The sequence below is a fragment of the Trachurus japonicus genome, chromosome 7 (assembly GCF_045865225.1).
Source record: "Trachurus japonicus isolate A0001 chromosome 7, Traja_1.0".
NCBI lineage: Eukaryota > Metazoa > Chordata > Actinopteri > Carangiformes > Carangidae > Trachurus > Trachurus japonicus.
The window spans coordinates 34,619,605-34,640,462 of NC_140913.1; the positions used below are offsets into that span (position 1 = coordinate 34,619,605).

Genomic DNA, 20,858 nt, shown 5'->3' on the forward strand with positions numbered 1-20,858 from the left:
GAATTTTACCACCTTTTGGAGAAATGTTATCACTTTTTTCTAGAATAGTTTTTGAGAATTTAATTTTTTTTTTTTTTTTAATTCTTACCACTTTTTTCTAGAATAAGAAAAAAAACATATTATTTTTTTTTATTTTTTTGAAATTTTGCCACTTTTTTCCTAGAAATATTTAAACATTTTTGGAGAAATTTTTTACCACTTTTTCAGCAGCAGCAGCAGCAGCAGTCAGATATCAAAGCTGAGCTGCTATCTGCTCCTAAAGACACACAGGCCAGTGATTCACCAGAGAGGAGGAGGACGAGTTAAACATCAACCAGCAGAGAGAAGAGGAGGAGGAGGAGGAGCTGAGCTGTCAGTCACACAGATACCTGAGGAGTGGGCGGAGCCACGGGGAGGAGGAGGAGGAGGAGGAGGAGGGGGTGTGTAGGGATGGGGTGGGGGGGCCGGGAGCTTCTTGGACAGGTCTGTGGTCTCTTGGTCAGTGTAGAGTGAGTTAGAGTGAGTTAGAGTGAGTTAGAGTGTTAGAGCTGCAGACATGGACATGGCCGACTACAGCGAGGCTCTGGACCCGGCGTACACCACGCTGGAGTTCGAGAACATGCAGGTGCTGCCGCTCGGCACAGGTGAGTCAGTCTCACACCTGGGGGAGTGTGTGTGTGTGTGTGTGTGTGGAAGTGTGTGTGTGTGTGTGTTTGCAGTGCTGACTCTGAACTTTGAGACTTGTACTGATTTAAAACGTGGGTGCTGCTGCTCTCTGAGACTCCTCATCGCCGCCGTGCAGCAGCTTTATCTCCTCGCTCCTCTGTCTGTCTGGTGGTCAAACATTAAGAGGTTTTGATTTATTTTCCTGCTGCTCAGGTCAAAGTTATATTAACCTCCTCTGGTCGAAGCCGGTTGATGTTCATCCTGTGGCCAACAGCATCTATCCTAGGATGTTGGTGGCCCCCTAAACAAGGTTTTTGTTTGTGGCCCTGCACTCTAAGACAAACACCAAATCACTGGTTAAAACTGAATACAGACGTGTTTATCCCTCTGAGGTTTGAGGCCATTTTCTCCACTTTTACATATTTTCTTAAATGTATCTTTTTAAGATACTTGCAGATGTAACAATACTCCAGTGTTTTATGTCTAAATATTAGAACCTCCGCTGTAAGCACACTGAGGCCAGTTTGTCCTAGAACACTGTAGAAAGAAATAATTTAGGACAAATGCTGGAAATTTGAGGTCTGCTTTTTGAAACATTTCAAATCCCTTGTGAAAACACTCCTTCAGTCATGAGAATGAACTGTTTTGGTGCTTGAAATAGGATATGAATACAGTAATAGATAAGTGTAGAAAACAAGTCTAAAATGACATTTTGTCAGATTGTTTTTTGAGCACAAATGTTGTCATTCTGCCGTTCTATTTTCACCAAATGTCTCAAATGTGAGATAAAAGAAGCTGAATATTGACTTCACATTACATATAAAGCTCATAGCTGCACGTGCAGACCTCAGGATGTTTAAATGACTTGATGAACCCCGGTACCTTTCTGATCATGTGGCCCCCCACCTAACGGCTGTGGCCCTGAACAACCACATAGAGGGTTTACGAAGCAGCGGCGACGTGATATCAGTATCACTGATATCACGTCGCCGCCGCTCCAACGGTCGGTTCCCACCGTCCTGACGTGTTGAAGAAGAAGAGGAAGATGAGTTCACGTTTGGTTTTCCACTCTCCCATGACGACGGCTCGGCTCCTGCTTCTAAAATTCCCACTCACTCACACGAACTCGAACTCGCCACCACTCAACCTCTCACTTTTTTTTGTGTGTGTGTGTGTAATAATATGAGAGCTGCACTACAAAAACTCTACATCTTACCAAGAATATTTGTCTTATTTCTAGTCAAAACAAATCTCATTATACTTCAAATAAGACTCATCACATTAAAAGCAGCTTGTTTTTAGACACTTTTTACTTCTTTCAAGCAGATTTTTACTTGAAATAAGTAGAAAAATCTGATAGTGGAGCAAGTTTTTCTTTCTTATTACAAACACAAAAAGATTGTGCTTGTAAGACAGATTTTTCTACTTATTTCAAGTGAAAATTAGTTTGAAACAAGTGAAAATGATCTAAAAACAAGTTCATTTTTTAAGTGATGAGTCTTATTTTAAGTGAAAAGAGATTAGTTTTCACTAGAAATGAGACATTTTGACAAGAAATAAGACAAATATTCTTGGAAAGATGTAGAGTTTTTGCAGTGCAGTGAGTCATCCGGCTGCTGAATCATGTGTCCTGACTCACGCTGTGATTGATCGACAAGGAGAGAGAGAGAAACTGTCTCAGTGATTAGCTCTCACAGATAATCAAAGCCTCGTCAATCTAATCACTACACATACTCAGTTTTCTTTTGCTTACAGAGGCTCCATGCTTTGGAGTTCTCATCTTCATGTAGTTAAATTATCTTCATTCCTCAACACTTTTAAGTTCAGACTGAAAGCTTAAACCTGTTAAATCAAAGTTCCTAATAGTCTTTTTCCAGTATATTTGTCATTGGATCATTATCTCTTTACATGCTCATACACTCACTCAGTTAAATACAATTATTTTATATTCATACATACCCATGTTTTTATTTCTGACTTCTTTGAGTGTTGCTATAAAATGGCACTTGTATTGCTTCCTTTTTTGTTACTTGTTGTTGATTTATCTTCTGAATGTACACACTAAAAACAGTTGGGTTAAAAAATAACCCAATTTTAACCCAACTGCTGGTTCAAATAAGGACAAACCCCTTTTTGGGTTATTTTAACCCAACAGGTTGGGTTGTTCTTTTTGACCCAACTTTTGGGGTGAATATTCAACCCAAGAGTTGGGTTGCGCTAACTACAACATTGAGTTATTTTTACACCCTTAACCCAATGAGTGGGTTACTCACTGAAAAATAACCCAATTACTTGAACAACCCAGGGATTGGGTTAAATTCATAGCCTATAACCCTGAAAATGTGTTACACTCTGGAAAAATAACCCAAAAATTTAACCCAACACCAATAACTCAGAAATTGGGTTACAGAGATAACCCAACATTTTTTAGTGTAGTGTATATCTTTTATGTATATTTCTTGGGGAGGTGCTTTTTATCAGCCCATAAAGGGTTTTTTAACCTCTCCCGCACTTACTATTCTTGTTTCATTTCTGTTTTTTGTAATTGTCTTTTATTATGGTGCAAATAAATCATAAATACAAATACACTCACTCACTCACTGTGTTCACTCCTCCATCCTCCTCTCATCATCGACCTGAGCTTCTCTCTCCGCTGCTCCACGTTTCATAAAGTCTTAAGACACTAATAATAATGATAATAATAATAATAAAATTATGTTTCTCTGGTCAGATTCGTCGCCGGCGGAGAGCGCCACCATGAACGCGGCGGGCCACCTGGCCGCCGGCAGCCTGTGCGCCATCTGCGGAGACCGAGCCACGGGGAAACACTACGGCGCCTCGAGCTGCGACGGCTGCAAGGGATTCTTCAGACGCAGCGTCCGCAAGAACCACATGTACTCCTGCAGGTGAGGACAGACGAGTCGTAGTAGATCATTGTCTCTACAGGATGCTGATCCACGATCAGTTCATCTACTGATCAGGCTTGGGCGGTGTCCGCATTTTGATACCTTCAAACTTCCTCCATATTTTACCGCGGTATATACGGTATTACCGTGACTAATTAAAAATGATGACGTATAAGCCTCAGGTGGCGTTACCAAACTGTTGGCTTGTGTCTTCACCGTTTAGAAACTGAATACTAGGGCTTCCCCCACATAGTCAAACAGACCAAAACCTCATTGGTCAATTGGTCAAAATTAAGTCAAAATCCAAGTCTATAGGGCTTTTAATTTGAAGGGCCAGATACAGGGGGGTAAAAGTCGGCTAAAACATATTAAACTAACTGAAGATTCAGCCACACATACAGTAAGTGCTACTGGACATATAATCAATTTTTGGCATTAAATGACTTTTATTTAATATTTAATCCTTATCTCCTATATAAGTGCATTGCATTTTTTCATGACGGTATTGAATCTGATACCGTTGCTATTTTTAAACACCTGCAGTATACGGTATTACGGTAATACCGCCCAAGCCTACTACAGATCTTTGTCTTGATTAGACGACTCATGTTTTAGTCCATGCAGAATAAAACACCGTTTATAACGATGCAAAATCCAGAAACATGCAGCTTATTAGCACATATGACAAAGAAGAGACTGGTTTCAGTCATCAAACCGGTTGTTAATGAGTTTCAGTTGAGTCGTTCATCTATACATTGATTCATTGTTTTAGTTTAGTTTAGTTTATTAGTTTAATAAGGGACAATGTGCACTTACATTAATCATTTAAAAGAAAAAAATGAAAAGATGGTTGCACCAGATTTAGCTCCCAGTTCATTTCTATCTGTCGTCCCTATACATAACATAAAAGTGATAAAATACACAGAATACAAGCTACTATACAAAGACGAGGCATAAACAGACACGGTTAGACAATGGACAACACTTAGACAACAACATGTGTGAGGTAGGCAAAGTGCAAAGTGCTTCTAGCAGCATGGTTATTCATAGTATTGATAGTAATAAATAAAGTAATAAAAGGTAAAACATGAACGTCTTCATTCATTCAACTCTGTGACCATGGTCTTCCCTCCACTCAGGTTCAACAGACAGTGCATCGTGGACAAGGACAAGAGGAACCAGTGCCGATACTGCAGACTGAAGAAGTGCTTCAGGGCCGGCATGAAGAAAGAAGGTGAGAGTTCGTCTGTAAATCTCAGCAGCGCCGGTCTGATCTGACCCGTCCACGCTGCAGCGGCGGCGGCGGCGCTGCTCGTCCTGACGTGTTGCGACACCGGGGAGTTAATGTTCACTCTGCAGCGGCTTCTGCTGAGCAAACACTTCCCAGCAGTAACAGTCGTATGCTGATACAGGGTTCTTACGGGTCCTTAAAAAGTCTTAAAAGGCATTGAATTCATTAATCTAAAAACAAGGCCTTAAGTGGCATTAAAATGTCTTAAATCAATTTTTCAAAAGACTTAAAAATGTTAACATATGATAAGTGGTATCTTAGGGTTGTAATTAGTCTCAAATCTCAAAATAATTGGTAACAATCCGACATAGAGAAGTTAGTGGCGGCCGTCAACGCTAAATCTCTCACCGCCACCAGCTCCCAAGTCAGTTTTTTTGTTTTTTTTTCAGACTTTTTATGCATTTATTTTGAAAGGACAGCTGGAAAGAGACATTTATTTTGAAAGGACAGCTGGAAAGAGACATTTATTTTGAAAGGACAGCTGGAAAGAGACACAATCCAGTGTTCATGTAGCAGTCACTTTACCTTGGATCACATAGGAAAGTGGGTCAAATTGTCCCTAACCCTATGTAATTGATGTGGTATTTTTTTTCTTCTTTCTGCATTTGTGTTTATTATGAAGTCGGTCTTAAATTTCATTTCAAGTGGCTTTAAAAAGTCTTAAAAAGTCTTAAATTTAACTTGGCTTAAGCTGCAGGAACCCTGTGATAAAACACCTCAGGAGGGTTTCTCTGTCTGACACAAGTTCTGCCACAACGACCACGACGATGATGATGATGGAGGAGGAGGAAATATGACACTTTGAATAGTTCTCCTGCATTTTAAATCGACTTCACTGAATGAAAACTGAACTTTGTGGTTGTTAAAACACCGAGTGAAGACGAACGTGTTGTTGTGTTGTTTTGTTGTTGTTTTCCAGCCGTGCAGAACGAGAGAGACAGAATCAGCACCAGGAGGTCCAGCTACGAAGACAGCAGCTTACCGTCCATCAACGCTCTCATCCAGGCAGACGTGCTGTCCAGACAGGTGCTGCTCTTCATCTTCTTCATCTTCATCTTCATCTTCATCTTCATCTTCATCTTCATCTTCATCTTCATCATCTTCATCTTCTTCATCTTCTTCATCTTCATCTTCATCCTCTAAACCAGTGGTTCTCAAAGTAGAGTCAAGGGTCCCCAACTTTTTATTGAAATTTTACCACTTCTTTCTAGAATTTTTAAACTTTTTTTTTTTTGAATTTTTTTACCACTTTAATTTTTCACCACTTTTTTTTTTTTTTGGAGAATTTTTTTTTACCACTTTTTTTTGGAAATTTTATTTTTTACTTTTTTTTTGAGAAATTTTATATTTTCCTTTTTTTTTGAGAAATTTTTACCACTTTTTTGGATACATTTTTTTTACCACTTTTTTTTTTTTTTTTTTTTTGTGGGAGAAATTTTTACCACTTTTTTTGAGACATTTTTTTATTTTGTTTTTGAGAATTTTTTTTTGCCACTTTTTTAAGAATTTTTTTTTGGGGAGACATTTTTTTTTACCACTTTTCTTTTGAATTTTTTTTGGAGAAATTCTTTTTACCACTTTTTTTATTTCCACAAATGAACGCCATTGGCCCTAATTTGACTAAAAAAGTAACGTTCTTCAGTCTCAGAATGAATATTTGTGTATTTCTGGTGTTTGTTTCAAAGTTTTGTCCAATGGGGGTCCGTGGTCCTTGATGTAAAATACTGTAGTTTGAGAACCGCTGCTCTAAATCCTCCTCATCATTAATCGCCTGTGTTTAAGAACGCACACAAACATCTGTCTCACACATCCGTCTCACACATCTGTCTCACACATCTGTCTCACACATCTGTCTCACACATCTGTCTGGTCCGGCTCAGATCACGTCTCCCACTCCGATCCTGAACGGCGACATCCGGACCAAGAAGATCGCCGCCATCACAGACGTGTGTGAGTCCATGAAGCAGCAGCTGTTGGTGCTGGTGGAGTGGGCCAAGTACATCCCAGCCTTCTGTGACCTGCCGCTGGACGACCAGGTGAGACACACACACACAGGAAACACACACAGGAAACACAAGGCAAACACCACTAAGCTTGATCCATGGGGAGGACGTAGAAACTGTTGAATCATACAAATATCTGGGTACTTTACTGTTTGACTCTCAGCTTAAATTTGACATCAACACCGATACCCCAAAGTTTTATGTTAGAAATATATAGTATGGGTCCCCAGTATTCAGAAACTGCCGGATGCTAACTTATATATATTGGGCAATTAGCATAATTGACCCAATTAGCATAAATTAGCATAATTGCCTATATGGTTTTAGGGGTTATTGATGATGCTGAATCCATTTCTGACATTTTCAAAATTCAAAATGGCTGTCTAAACCGGAAGTGACCAGATTTTGGTCCATCAAAATCGGCCCACTGGGCGGTTAAAATCTGGTCACTTCCGGTTTAGACAGCCATTTTGAATTTTGAAAATGTCAGAAATGGATTCAGCATCATCAATAACCCCTAAAACCACTCCAATATTGCCCAGATCAGCCAAGTTGTGAAACATTGTGAAAGTCTGCTCGAAGATTACTGGCAGCCAACTGACTGACTTGAACTCCCTTTGGGAAAGACGGGTCTCACAAAGCAAATGGCAGCATGCATCATTAATAATCATAATCATGTTCTGGCCTGTGAGTTCATCTTGATGTCGTCATGGCGACGTTACATGCAGCCTCTCAGGAAGACCAATCACTATTCTAGGTCTTTTGTTCCTTCTGCCATCAGTCTGTTGAATGCTCAGCTGTCCTGAAGCTGTAGTTTTTAGTACTGTTGTTGTTGACAATGTGTTTTTACGTACAGTATACTGCCCTCTCATGTATTTATTATATTTTTGTACTTTATCTTACCTGATCTCAATGTTGCACTGTCCTTGCACTTTTCCTCCTCAACTGTATGTACCGGTATGCTTGTGTATGTGATTTTGGTGTGGTGGTCAGTTGTAGAAACAGAATTACCCTATGGGATAAATAAAGTAATCTCAACTCAACTCTCAACACACACACACACACACACAGAGTTGTACAGACACTCTGGTCACACATCAACCAGCTGCAGACTCATTGAACATGTCCCAAAGTAAAACCCTAAGAGACGGTCTCTGACTCTATGAATCGACATGTTTGTAATGACTCAGACCTCTAACTGTTCAACCGCGGTGGTTAATGTATTTTTAATCCTGAGTTAAATATGATGAGCTCGTTCCAAACTCACATCCCTCCTCGGAAAATAAAGTGCAGAATCATTAACAGTGTGATCACCGGGCCTTGGTCACTCATTTGCTGATGTTGTATCAGTGTCTTCCTCTTTTTTCTCATGGTCTGAATCTCTGCAGCTCTGAAGCTGAAGCTGTGAAGCTGTGAGGTTTCATGTTACACAGGGTATCCGCGGGGTCTTGAAAAGTATTAAAAGGTGATAAATCAATTTTGGGAAAATTAAGACCCTTAAAAAGTATTAAAAAGTCTTTTCATGACATTATAAAGTCTGACATTTTGAAGGAATCCGAGTAGGTAAATGGCCCAAGTCGAGCTCGAGTACTCGGATATCGGCTGCAGCCTACGAGAAACAAAATCAAACGAGCTGAGGCTCATGTCATGACTGTCCTGATTGTAGTTTTTGTTTTTGGGGAGTTGAGCAATATTTCTTTTTTGACAAACTTTGCCTTTGATTTATTATCCCAGTCTATTTGGAATTCTGTTGTATCATAGTGATCTAGAGTCTTAATCACAAACTAAAACTGTTAAGTTAAAAGTGTCATTACAGGGTATCCGCGGGGTCTTGAAAAGTATTAAAAGGTGATAAATCAATCTTAGGAAAATTAAGACCCTTAAAAAGTCTTTTCACAACTTTATAAAGTCTTAAAGGGATAGTTCAACATTTTGGCAAATTGGCCCATTGCCATAATCGCTATAGTCATAGCAGTAGGTTCATTACCTTTAATTGTAGGTGTAAGCTATTTTCAGTACGGCGGAGCGCAGCAGCAGGCTGCTCAGAGCTACGCTATGGAGGCTAACGGAATTTCTTGGTTTCCCTCATTAAACTCATCAAATTCAACATCCCAAAACTCCACAGCGCTTTTGTAGACAAGTTGTGACCTGCACAACCACCACGCTATGAGATAATGACGGAACGATACGAAACGGAGCCGTTTTCGAGGTAAATACAGGGTAAATACGGAGACTGCTTGCTGAAAAACTGTCCCTGAACGCAACGTGCATCAGCGGTTTTGTATGAATTTACCTCGAAAACGGCTCCGTTTCGTATCGTTCCGTCATTATCTCATAGCGTGGTGGTTGTGCAGCTCACAACTTGTCTACAAAAGCGCTGTGGAGTTTTGGGATGTTGAATTTGATGAGTTTAATGAGGGAAACCAAGAAATTCCGTTAGCCTCCATAGCGTAGCTCTGAGCAGCTCACGGCTCTGCTCCGCCGTTCTAAAAACAGCTTACACCTACAATTAAAGGTAACGAACCTACTGCTATGACTATAGCGATTATGGCAATGGGCCAATTTGCCGAAATGTTGAACTATCCCTTTAAATATTGAAGGTATTTTTTCTGAATTAGCTGTCCAAGAGTTTGAGTCCTAAAAAACATTGTGGAAGTGTGTGAATTTATTCGCTTTATTCAAAAACAAAGATGAACCGGTTCATGAAAAAGAAAAAAGAAGATTGCTCCACTCTCAATAAAACATAAACAACAATGTTTTTTTTTGATAAACTTTGCCTTTGATTTATTATCCTAGCCTTTTTTGAATTCTGTTGTATCATAGTGGTCTATAGTCTTAATCACAAACTGAAACTGTTAAGTTAAAAGTGCCACTGATGTAAATGGTTACAGCTTGAAGTGGCGGTGAGGTGTTGAAAAATATTGATAAGGTGTTGAAAAAGTCTTAAAAAGGAATTAAAATTAACTTCAAGATTCCTGTATAAACCCTGTTACGTGTGTTTGTGTGCTGCAGGTGGCGCTGCTGCGAGCTCACGCCGGAGAGCATCTGCTGCTCGGCGCGGCCAAGAGGTCCATGCTGTACAAAGACATCCTGCTGTTAGGTAAAACTCACACATGCACGAGTGTTTCACCACATCAGTGTAGTTGTCAGCACTCATACACACTGTAATTACTCCACTGCACTGCAAAAACTCAACATCTTTCCAAGAATATTTGTCTTATTTCTTGTCAAAATGTCTCATTTCTAGTCAAAACTAATCTCTTTCCACTTAAAATAAGACTCATCACCTAAAAAATGAACTTGTTTTTAGATCATTTTCACTTGTTTCAAACTAATTTTCACTTGAAATAAGTAGAAAAATCTGCCAGTGAAAGCAAGTTTTTTTGTGTTTGTAATAAGAAAGAAAAACTTGCTCCACTATCAGATTTTTCTACTTATTTCAAGTGAAAATCTGCTTGAAAGAAGTAAAAAGTGTCTAAAAACAAACTGCTTTTTATGTGATGAGTCTTATTTGAGGTATAATGAGGTTTGTTTTGACTAGAAATAAGACAAATATTCTTGGTAAGATTTTGAGTTTTTGCAGTGTGGACATGCTGCTGGAGGTTAATTTATTTGACCCAGGGCGATTTCTCAACGTACAGTATCATATAGAGCTATGAAGGAGTGCAATGCCCTTTAGAATTATGTTACACAACAAAGAAACATGGTTAGTTTTAAAATGAAACTAAGAGATTATTATTTCTTTTATTTTTTTTTAAAATTAACATCACAAAGGAAAACAAATCAAAACATCTTGAGATTGGGTCTCTTCTGTCACACAAACAGCACTGTAAAGGGTATTGCACATATTTTATCTGGTTCTATATTCCAAAAAAAGGGGATATTTTAGATAATAATAATAGTGTATAATGGTGCGTTCACACCGGGCGCGAGTGAAATATTCGCCTCGCTCTACTCGCTCGAGTTTGCCCGCTGGAATATTTGTTTTTACTCGCGGCATTCGCGCGAATATTCCGCTTGAGTTCAATATTTTGAACTCGAGAGAACGGGCGAACTTCGCGTTTTCGCTTCATTCGCGCCGTCGGCACAAATTCGCGCCCATTCGCGTCTGTACATTGACTTTGTATGTAATCTTATAGCGCGAAAAATTCACCACGCGCCCGGTGTGAACACGCCGTTAAGAGTCTTAAGCGAGATAGTCAGTAACTGGGGTTAAAAACAGGTACTTTTAGCTGTAATTGGGCCGTCATATATTCCATCATGTAGACATGTTTTACTTTCTGTAACAGAGATTATTATTTCCATTGTAATTCTGACCATTAGTAGCCTATATCTGTAAACTGGGTCTCGGCATCCACATAGTAAATGTTGTGTAGTGATTCAATGTAGGTAATGCTGGTATAATGTCTGTTAGGTGTTCGTCTTGGATGTTTTGTTTGTATGTGTATGTATTAAGTGTGTGTTTTCTGTATGTATTTTTGTTTGTATGTATTAAAGGGACAATGAGGAGTTTTGTTAAAGCGAAGTGTTTTCTCACTACATTTATGAGCCTCCGCACCGTGAAATTCTTTGACCGGCGCAAGACAGACTCATGTTTTCATTCATCAAGAATTAAAGTCAGAGGTTGGAAGACGATCACATACCGTCGTAGTTCCCACCATAAACGGAGATTCATACGGCGGCGTTATTCTCATGACTCGCCACGAAACCGAAAGTAAAGAAACGCTGGTCGGCTCGCCCAGCATTTCCACCACCACTAATAATAACAAAATAACCATAGAGACAAAACCATAGATTTATCTAAAATGGACCATTAACAAGTGGTAACGTAGATTCATCCACATTAATATCAGACTTTTTTATAACTAAATAGAAACTCCTCGTTGTCCCTTTAAGTGTGTGTTGTTTGATGGTTTGTATTTAAAAAGACCCCAGGGAGAATAAGCTCTCGCGTGGCAAAAGCTAATGGGGATCTGACTGTAATAAACAAAACAAACAAAACACTGGCCACACTGCAAAAACTCTACATCTTACCAAGAATATTTGTCTTATTTCTAGTCGAAACAAATCTCATTCTAGCCTACTTAAAATAAGACTCATCACATTAAAAAGCAGTTTGTTTTTAGACACTTTTTACTTCTTTCAAGCAGATTTTCACTTGAAATAAGTAGAAAAATCTGATAGTGGAGCAAGTTTTTCTTTCTTATTACAAGCGCAAAAATCTTGCTTTCACTGGCAGATTTTTCTACTTATTTCAAGTGAAAATTAGTTTGAAACAAGTGAAAATGATCTAAAAACAAGTTATTTTAAGTGGAAAGAGATTAGTTTTGACTAGAAATGAGACATTTTGACAAGAAATAAGACAAATATTCTTGGAAAGATTTTGAGTTTTTGCAGTGTGTAAATTAAAGGGTTACCAAATGTTGTCGTTTCCTTCCAGTTTTGGTCTGTGTGTCTTGTTTTCACCCTTTTTTCTCATATAAATTATACAAAAAGACGTGTTTGTTTGTGTTTTCACTGCATTTCTTCTTCTTGGTGGGGTTGTTAAAGGGGTAATGTCAAGAAATAATCTAGAATTAACGGTCAGTTTCATAGTAATGTCATGTTTTTCATAAAGGCAAAAGTATATATAAGCATAAGTATATATTTCTGGACTATTTGTGTGCAATCAATCATTATTTCTTGTCTTTTTTTCTCAAAATACTATGAAATTGACCGTTATTTCATCCCGGTCTCTCCTCCTCCTGTAGGGAACGACTACATCATTCCCAGGAACTGCCCCGAGCTGGAGGTGGGCCGCGTGGCCGTGCGCATCCTGGACGAGCTGGTGCTTCCCTTCCAGGAGCTGCAGATCGACGACAACGAGTACGCCTGCCTCAAGGCCATCGTCTTCTTCGACCCCGGTGAGGAAACACACAACCCTCGTCTACAGCAGCGGTGGTTCTCAACTGGTGGGTCGGGACCCGGAAGTGGGTCAGCTGGGTCAGCTGGTCAAAAAAGTAAATAATAGTTAAAGCAGAAGTAAGGTGAATGTTTGTGTTAATCTAAGTCTTAAATAGTTGTATCTTCCGACAGCAATCACTTCTATAGAGTGTTTGGTCTGAAACACGGGTCTGTCAGTCACTCTGCTCTGCTCTGAGCCCAGGAGAAAACTTTCCTTGTATCCTACAACCTTTATCCAATGAGGAGAGAGAACGGCATAAAGGGGCAGTCCTCTCTGTGTGTGCAGCCAAGGGATGCGCCTGAATGTGGTGACGTAGGGACGAGGACCAATAGATCCATGACGAGGGCGGGGGCTGCTGACTCCATCTGCTGACAGGAAGTTAGACTAAACCACCGGATCACTTACTGATAGCTTTAATGCACATCTGATGTTGGACATGTCTTTTATTTTGAAAAATAACTTATTTTGAAAGGCACGAGACACGTGAACACATGCAGTTGTAATGCTCCTCCTCACTTTCTGATTATTTGCTCCATTTGCTCTGAATGCAAAGATATCAGTTTCTTATTAATGTGGCCTGATGCAGTGAATCTGGTTTTGTTTTGTGGGTCTTTATTTTGTGTAATTTGATATTTATTCACTTTAGTGAACATGCTCTGAATGCAGAGATGCATTAGAAGTCAAATATATCGTTTTGTTGGTCTCCATTTTGTACAGTTTGATATTTTTTTATTCACTTCCGTACATGCAGTTGTCATGGTAACTCCTCAGTTTCATTCAGGTGCTCTGAAATGCACTTTGCTCAATAAAGAGCTAAATGAGTTTTTAAAGGCTTTAAAAAACATCTTGGTTTGAATTCCATAAAAGTGGGTCGCGACTTGGGACAATGTGAGACTAGTTGAGAACCCCTGTCCTACAGTTACGACTCATTTACAGACCTCTATCTCTCTCTCTCTCTCTCTCTCTTTTCTGTTTTGTTCTTCTGTAAACACCGGCCGTTCTGTTTGTCCCCAGATGCGAAAGGTCTGAGTGACCCGGTGAAGATCAAGCGGATGCGCTACCAGGTGCAGGTCAGCCTGGAGGACTACATCAACGACCGGCAGTACGACTCGCGCGGCCGCTTCGGCGAGCTGCTGCTGCTGCTGCCCACGCTGCAGAGCATCACCTGGCAGATGATCGAGCAGATCCAGTTCGTCAAACTCTTCGGCATGGCCAAGATCGACAACCTGCTGCAGGAGATGCTGCTGGGAGGTAAAAACACTCTGTAGGAGCTGTTAAAGGTCCCGTTTCTGACACTACACAGGTGTCAGGGTATAAAGGTTTGATGGCGGTAAGAAGCAGGGTTATTATAGTGAACTAAGACTAAGACTAGCTGTGAACAAAATTGTTTAGTGAACTGAAAAATACAACTAAGACTAAGACTCAATAAAATCTACAACTAAGACTCAATAAAAACTACAATTAAGACTCAATAAAACTACAACTAAGACTCAATAAAAACTACAACTAAGACTCAATAAAACTACAACTAAGACTCAATAAAAACTACAACTAAGACTCAATAAAACTACAACTAAGACTAAATAAAAACTACAACTAAGACTAAATAAAAACTAAACTAAAACTGAATAAAAACTACAACTAAGACTCAATAAAAACTACAACTAAGACTCAATAAAAACTACAACTAAGACTAAATAAAAACTACAACTAAGACTAAATAAAAACGAGTCACTTCCTCTACAATAAAAACTAAACTAAAACTGATTCATCGCTTGTTGAACTCACTAAAACTTAACTGGAATTTAAAAAAATCAAAATGAAAAACTAAATAAAAATAAAAACTAATGGAAGATGCGTTTTTAGCTTTAAGAGCCAAAAACCATCTCAGTATAGTTTCCCATCTCCTCTCTCAGCTTCTCTCTGGAGCTCTGGTAGCAACAGGTCGGTCGGTGTCAGCCAATCAGAGGAGAGGAGGCTCTGAGGCTCTCTTCTGATTGGCTGACTGTTTTCTAAAGTGATCCAATACAGAAAAACAGCAGATTTAAGAAATAAAACACTCAATAAAACACTGTTGGATGGTGTCGTCCAGGTGGTGAGGGGGCGGGGCTTAGTTGTGACATCACAAAGTGACAGGAAGTCCTGACGGCGGTTTTAAGGCTCAGTTTCTGAATACTGTGTGTATCTCTCTGAGACTTTCACAGTATTAATATAGAACTTAGATCTAAATTATACAGCTCCTTCAACTTGAAAAATTGAGATTCACAACACTCTGATAACTTAATATTAAAACTAGGCTTTAATTCCCCCAGACATAATGGATCTCTACAACTAGATATCCTGTATCCATTTGCTTTTTCTTTTTAATTGTATGCGAATGTAAATGCTTTTTTGTTTGTTTGTTTTGTTTTGTTTTTTGTTACCAAGTCTACTACTGCACTTTTCTTGTACTGTCCCTTTATGTCGAGCTGTTGTAATAACAATATTATAGAACCTAGATCTGATCTATAATCAATGGACACCTCACTTTTACCACTTTATTTTTGAGAATTTTTTTTAACCACTTTTTTCAAGAATTTTTTACCACTTTTTTTTTAGAATTTATTTTTTTTACTTTTTTGAGAATTTATTTGACCACCTTTTTCTAGAATTTTTTTAGAATTTTTTGTTTTACTTTTTTTGATAATTTTTTTTACCACTTTTTTTGAATTTTTTTTAGGGTTTTTTTTTCACCATTTTTTTTTTTACTTTTTTTTATCCATTTACTTTTGCTTTTTAATTGTATGCAAATTTAAATGCCTTTTTGTTTGTTTGTTTAGTTTTTTGTTACTGTACTTTTCATGTCGAGCTGTTGTAATTACAGTATTACAGAACCTAGATCTGATCTAGAATCAGTGGAAACTTCACTTTCTCTTCACTGTGGGACCTTTAACAGGTGTCGTGTGTGTTTTAAAGGTTGAATGACGACTGTGTGTCTGTGTGTGTCTGTCTGTGTGTGTTTCAGGTTCGGCCAACGAAGCTCCTCACGCTCCTCACTCGCTGCACCCCCACCTGGTCCAGGACCACCTGAGCACCAACGTCATCGTCAGCTCCATGCCCACGCCCATCCACAGCAGTCAGATCTGTGAGTGCACCACACAAACATCCTGCAATGTTTATGTTTATGTTTATTAAAGACTCACATTTAATTTAATTCAGTTTATTTGATCGGGACGATGCAGGTTAATTAACATAGTGACACTTCCACTCGTTCCAAACAAGTCAATGTGACTGATGTTCTGCAGACAGAGATTATAGCTGATGCTAGTTTCCAACTCCCGTCCCTAGTTCGGCTTTTAGTAGAAGAAAGAAGGTAAGAAGAAAGACATAAAAAATACATAACAACACTATAAAATGTACAATACATCTACAATCATACCAAGTCATGACACATTAAAATACATACAGTTCTGATTTTGTTTCAGCCAGACTTTAACCTTTGTATTAAAAATTCTAATGTCTCAGGTTAGTTTTATTTCGGTCGGTAGTGAATTCCACATCTGGGAAGGAACCCTTTATAGAGAAGGCTTCTTACTGGCGTGAGATTTTACAGTTGCCACTCGCCGTACCCGTGATCCTATCACTATTTTGTCTTCTAAAACGACTGCACAGCACATCTGGAGCCAAGTTCTGCAAACACTTAAAAACCAGTTTGACAGATGAACATTTTAAAGAAATTGTCAAAACTAAGCAGATTATAGGCTACTGCTTCAAGATGACTGGACTTTCCAGCAGCTTCTCTCCCTTGGGGGTCTTAATCACTGAAATTATAATACAATACATATTTTCATTTATACATTGACATACAGTATATTCACAACCATTAAAATACATTACACACACACACACACACACAAACATCTCAACACAAGACAAAGAAACAATCTCACAACATAATTCAAAATACACACAGACATAGACACTCTAGACTACGACACTCGCTCAATAGACAGTTATAAAGACAAAAACAAAGAAAGGCACTACGTGTTGTGTTGTGTTGTGTTGTGTTGTGTTGTGTTGTGTTGTGTTGTGTTGTGTTCTGGGCTCTACGTGGCCGAGGGCAGAGTATAATCCTCTCAGTTCTTCATGGGAACTAATCTGGATTATTTAGTCAAAGGGAACTTCTGTTATTCTTTCTTAACATGTTTAATGCTCTGAGAAATTTCACAAAAGTGCTTATTATTCCTTTATCTTAAAAAACAGTGTGGTCCCAGGCAGCCAGGACATGTTATAGCACAGGAAGGATGTTTACCTCTCTGTTTCTCTCTGTTCCCCAGCCACTCCTGAAACCCCCATCCCCTCGCCGCCCGCCGCCTCCAGCTCAGAACATTACAAAATGGCAGCGGGCGTCATCGCCACGGCGCCCAAGCAGCCCACATCCATCCCTCAGCCCACCATCACCAAGCAGGAGGCCATCTGAGCCTCTCTCCGTCCTCATTCCTTCACTTTCTAGTTCTCTTATTTTTTATCATGTTAAACCAGAACCAGGAGTTTTACACTGCAAAACCAAGAATATTTGTCTCATTTCTTGTCAAAATGTCTCATTTTTAGGCAAGGCAAGGCAAGGCATCTTTATTTATATAGCGCATTTCATACCAAGGCAACTCAATGTGCTTTACATAAAGACAAAACATTAAAAAAAGAAGCATAAGACAGAATAAAAACAAACAAAACACTAAAAACAGAGTTAAAAGCAAGAGCAAATAAAAGTAAAAGAAAAAAAAATAGATAAGTTTAAAGTTCTCAGCTATAAGCACATGAAAAGAGAAATGTTTTTAACCTGGATTTAAAAGTGCTCACAGTTGGGGCTGATCTCAGTTCTGCTGGTAGTTTGTTCCACTTGTGAGCAGCATAACAGCTAAATGCTGCTTCACCATGTCTGGTCTGAACTCTGAGCTCCACTATCTGACCTGAGTCAGTAGATCTCAGAGCTCTACTGGGTTTAGACTCTACTAACATGTCTTTCATGTATTCTGGACCTAAACCATTCAGTGATTTGTAAACCAGGAGCAGAACTTTAAAATCTATTCTGTAGCTGACTGGGAGCCAATGTAAGGTCTTAAGAACCGGGGTGATGTGATCTGATCTCTTTGTTCTGGTTAAAACTCGAGCTGCAGCGTTCTGAATGAGCTGCAGCTGTTTGATACTTTTTTGGGGGAGACCAGTCAAAACTAATCTCTTTCCACTTAAAATAAGACTCATCACCTAAAAATTAACTTGTTTTCAGACAATTTTCACTTGTTTCCAACAAATTTTCACTTGAAATAAGTAGAAAAATCTGCCGGTGAAAGCAGGTTTTTTGTACTTAGCTCCACAATCAGATTTTTCTACTTATTTCAAGTGAAAAATGCTTGTAAGAAGTAAAATGTGTCTTAAAAACAAGCTGCTTTTTAAATGTGACGAGTCCGATTTTAAATATAATGAGATTTGTTTTGACTAGATTTGACATTTTGACTAGAAATCAGACCAATATTCTTGGTAAGATATTTCAGTTTTTGCAGTGTGTGTTTTCTATGTAAGTTTATTAAAACGCAGTCGGCGGTGAAGCTGTAAACTGGACTGAAACGATAAAAAAGTAGCTAAACAAAAAAACACATAGAATGTAATTTACATTTACTACGTCTCTTTGTTCAGTTCTCATGCAGCTGCAGCCGAGCGTCGCGCTTCGGCCAAAGCCTCAAATAAAATAAAATAAAATAAAAACTACAAGAGATGAAACTTTCCAGGCAAAACTGTTGTCGTACATTATTGTAAATATAGTTTGTTATTATTGGGTGGCATCACTTCCTGTTAGCGTGGCAGCGTGTCAGTACTTTATGAATGTTACAGCAGGCCTTACAATGTCTCTAGTGTTGCACAGTATTTTGTTTTTTTGTTTTATGTTTATTAGTGATAAAATGGTTTCGACCATGAACTCAGAGAAGTTTTTTTTTTTTTTTTTTCTATTATCAAAACTGGAAATTCCTTGAATGAGTTCGGCTGTTTTGAGGAGTCTCTTTATTAATATTCTGTGACAAGACTAAAAATTGTTTTGGTTTTGTTTTTTTAAGCTGGAAAAAAATTCATATTTTACAGTCGTCAAATGTTAACACACACCGAGACGTCTTGGTGAAGCTCTGTGGTGCCACTTTGTAAAAGTCCCGTGCAGACACACTGAGGAAGTTTCCCAATAATATTATGTTGTATTGGTTTTTAAAAATATATATATTATATTTTTTGTTTAGTACTTTTTGTCATTTTGGTTTAACTGATGGAATAAATTGTGCCTTGTGACCTGTAACTGCCTTTCAAACGCAGGAAATGTTTTCGCCTTTACAATGTGAACATGAATTAATAAATCTCAAGATCTATTTTTACATTTTCTTCAGGTCATATTTTATATTAACTGTGATTATGAGTGGAAGTGGGATCACACAACAACAGCAACATGTAAAAATAATCAGATTAGACATGTTGGAGGTAAAAAAGAGAAGAGAAGTGGGTCCAACGTGGCAGTGCTGCCTGGTCACTGATAGCGTCTTGCAACATGTTGCTTCACGGTGATAAACGGCCATAAAATCATTACAGATATCTGCAGCACTGATTCAGGACGACGACACGCAGGCTGTTCCTCTAGACCAGTCAAACATGGCTCACAAGTTCCTGTCTTATTTTGAATGCAAAAGAAACTGTTTGTCTATTTCTGTCGAAGCAATCTGCCTCTTCCATGCCTTGTCACCCAGGTGTTTTTTTGGGTGCTGACGAGTTGGAAGTTGTTAGTGAATTCAAATATTTAGGTGTGATTATAGACTCTAAACTTTCATTTAAAAATCATGTTAAAATGTTATCAAAAAAAATTAAATATCACCTTTGCAACTTTAAGCAAATCAGAGGATCGTTGTCGGAAGCAGCTGCTCTGATGTTTCTGCACTCTATGATTTTTTCTCATTTAAGCTCCGGTATCACCAGCTGGTCTATGACCGGCTCTACTATCCTGAAACCAGTTGAGCTTCTGTATAAAAAAGCACTCAAAATCTTAGACAAAAAAACGTTTTCTTACCATCATTGTAACATTCTAGTGAAATATAATTTGCTGAGTTTTCCTAATTTTTGTAAATTCTCCTCTGTATGCTTAATATATAAAGTACTTCATGGCCTGGCGCCATCTCCACTGAAAGAGTTTATTACATTTAAACAAACGAGGACCAGCAGATCAATTACTAACAGGGACTGTGTGGTTCCATACAGGAAAACCTCTTTCAGTCAAAATGCCCTGTCAACGAAGGGAACTGCAAACTGGAACACACTACCCTTACCCATAAAGGAATGCCCCACCTTGACTACCTTTAAGAGCCACCTGAAGGTATGGCTCAGAGCCAACCAAACATGTAATCACCTTTAATGTCCTAACTGCATGCTTCTAATGTACTGATCTGTCTGTCTTTAATGTACTGACCTGTTTTAATATATATTAGTACTAGTAATGTGTTATAATATTGTATGTGCATACGTGCGTATGGGTGGGAGGGGTGGGGGTCAAAGTGTAATGTTGTGTAATGATTTGTGTTATTTGTCTTAATGTAATTTTTATACCTTTATTCTAGGTCTCATTGCCGTGCTCCATCCGGCAGGGGGACTGCCAACAGAAATCAGCCTATTGGCTATATAATAATTGGGTGCATTTACATTTTATCCTTTTAAAATGTTCATTAATGTACACTGTCCCTCTCCAACAAATAAAGGAAAAAAAAAAAAAAAAAAAAAAGACCAGCGGTGCTCAACTAGTCTCACTCTGGGCTCCACATTGTCCCATTTTTCATTTCATTTCATTTTCCTTTATTTGTTGGAGAGGGACAGTGTAGCCTACATTAATGAACATTTTAAAAGGATAAAATGTAAATGCACCCAATTATTATATAGCCAATAGGCTCGTTTCCGTTGGCAGTCCCCCTGCCGGATGGAGCACGGCAATGAGACCTAGAATAAAGGTATAAAAATGACATTAAGACAAATAGCACAATATCTACAACAGCAACATTACACTTTAACCC

The 20,858-nt window shown here is 38.6% G+C and overlaps 1 protein-coding gene across 1 annotated transcript; it reads left to right on the forward strand.

Moving 5' to 3' along the window:
- The first annotated feature begins 474 nt into the window (after positions 1-474).
- hnf4a (hepatocyte nuclear factor 4, alpha) lies at positions 475-19,184 on the forward strand. Its single transcript, XM_085782974.1, has 11 exons — positions 475-623; positions 3,377-3,551; positions 4,691-4,785; positions 5,762-5,868; positions 6,723-6,878; positions 9,858-9,945; positions 12,596-12,748; positions 13,804-14,040; positions 15,794-15,913; positions 17,106-17,318; positions 18,330-19,184. The coding sequence occupies exons 1-10, from the start codon at positions 536-538 to the stop codon at positions 17,246-17,248; spliced, it is 1,362 nt and encodes a 453-aa protein (XP_085639100.1). The 5' UTR covers positions 475-535; the 3' UTR covers positions 17,249-17,318; positions 18,330-19,184.
- Positions 19,185-20,858: the final 1,674 nt, after the last annotated feature.

Bases quoted from the DNA above. Each gene is read 5' to 3' on its own strand.
- hnf4a (XM_085782974.1), top strand. From the start codon at position 536: ATGGACATGGCCGACTACAGCGAGGCTCTGGACCCGGCGTACACCACG. The intron at 3,552-4,690 runs GTGAGGACAGAC...CCCTCCACTCAG, and splicing joins AACCACATGTACTCCTGCAG to GTTCAACAGACAGTGCATCG. The intron at 5,869-6,722 runs GTGCTGCTCTTC...GGTCCGGCTCAG, and splicing joins CAGACGTGCTGTCCAGACAG to ATCACGTCTCCCACTCCGAT.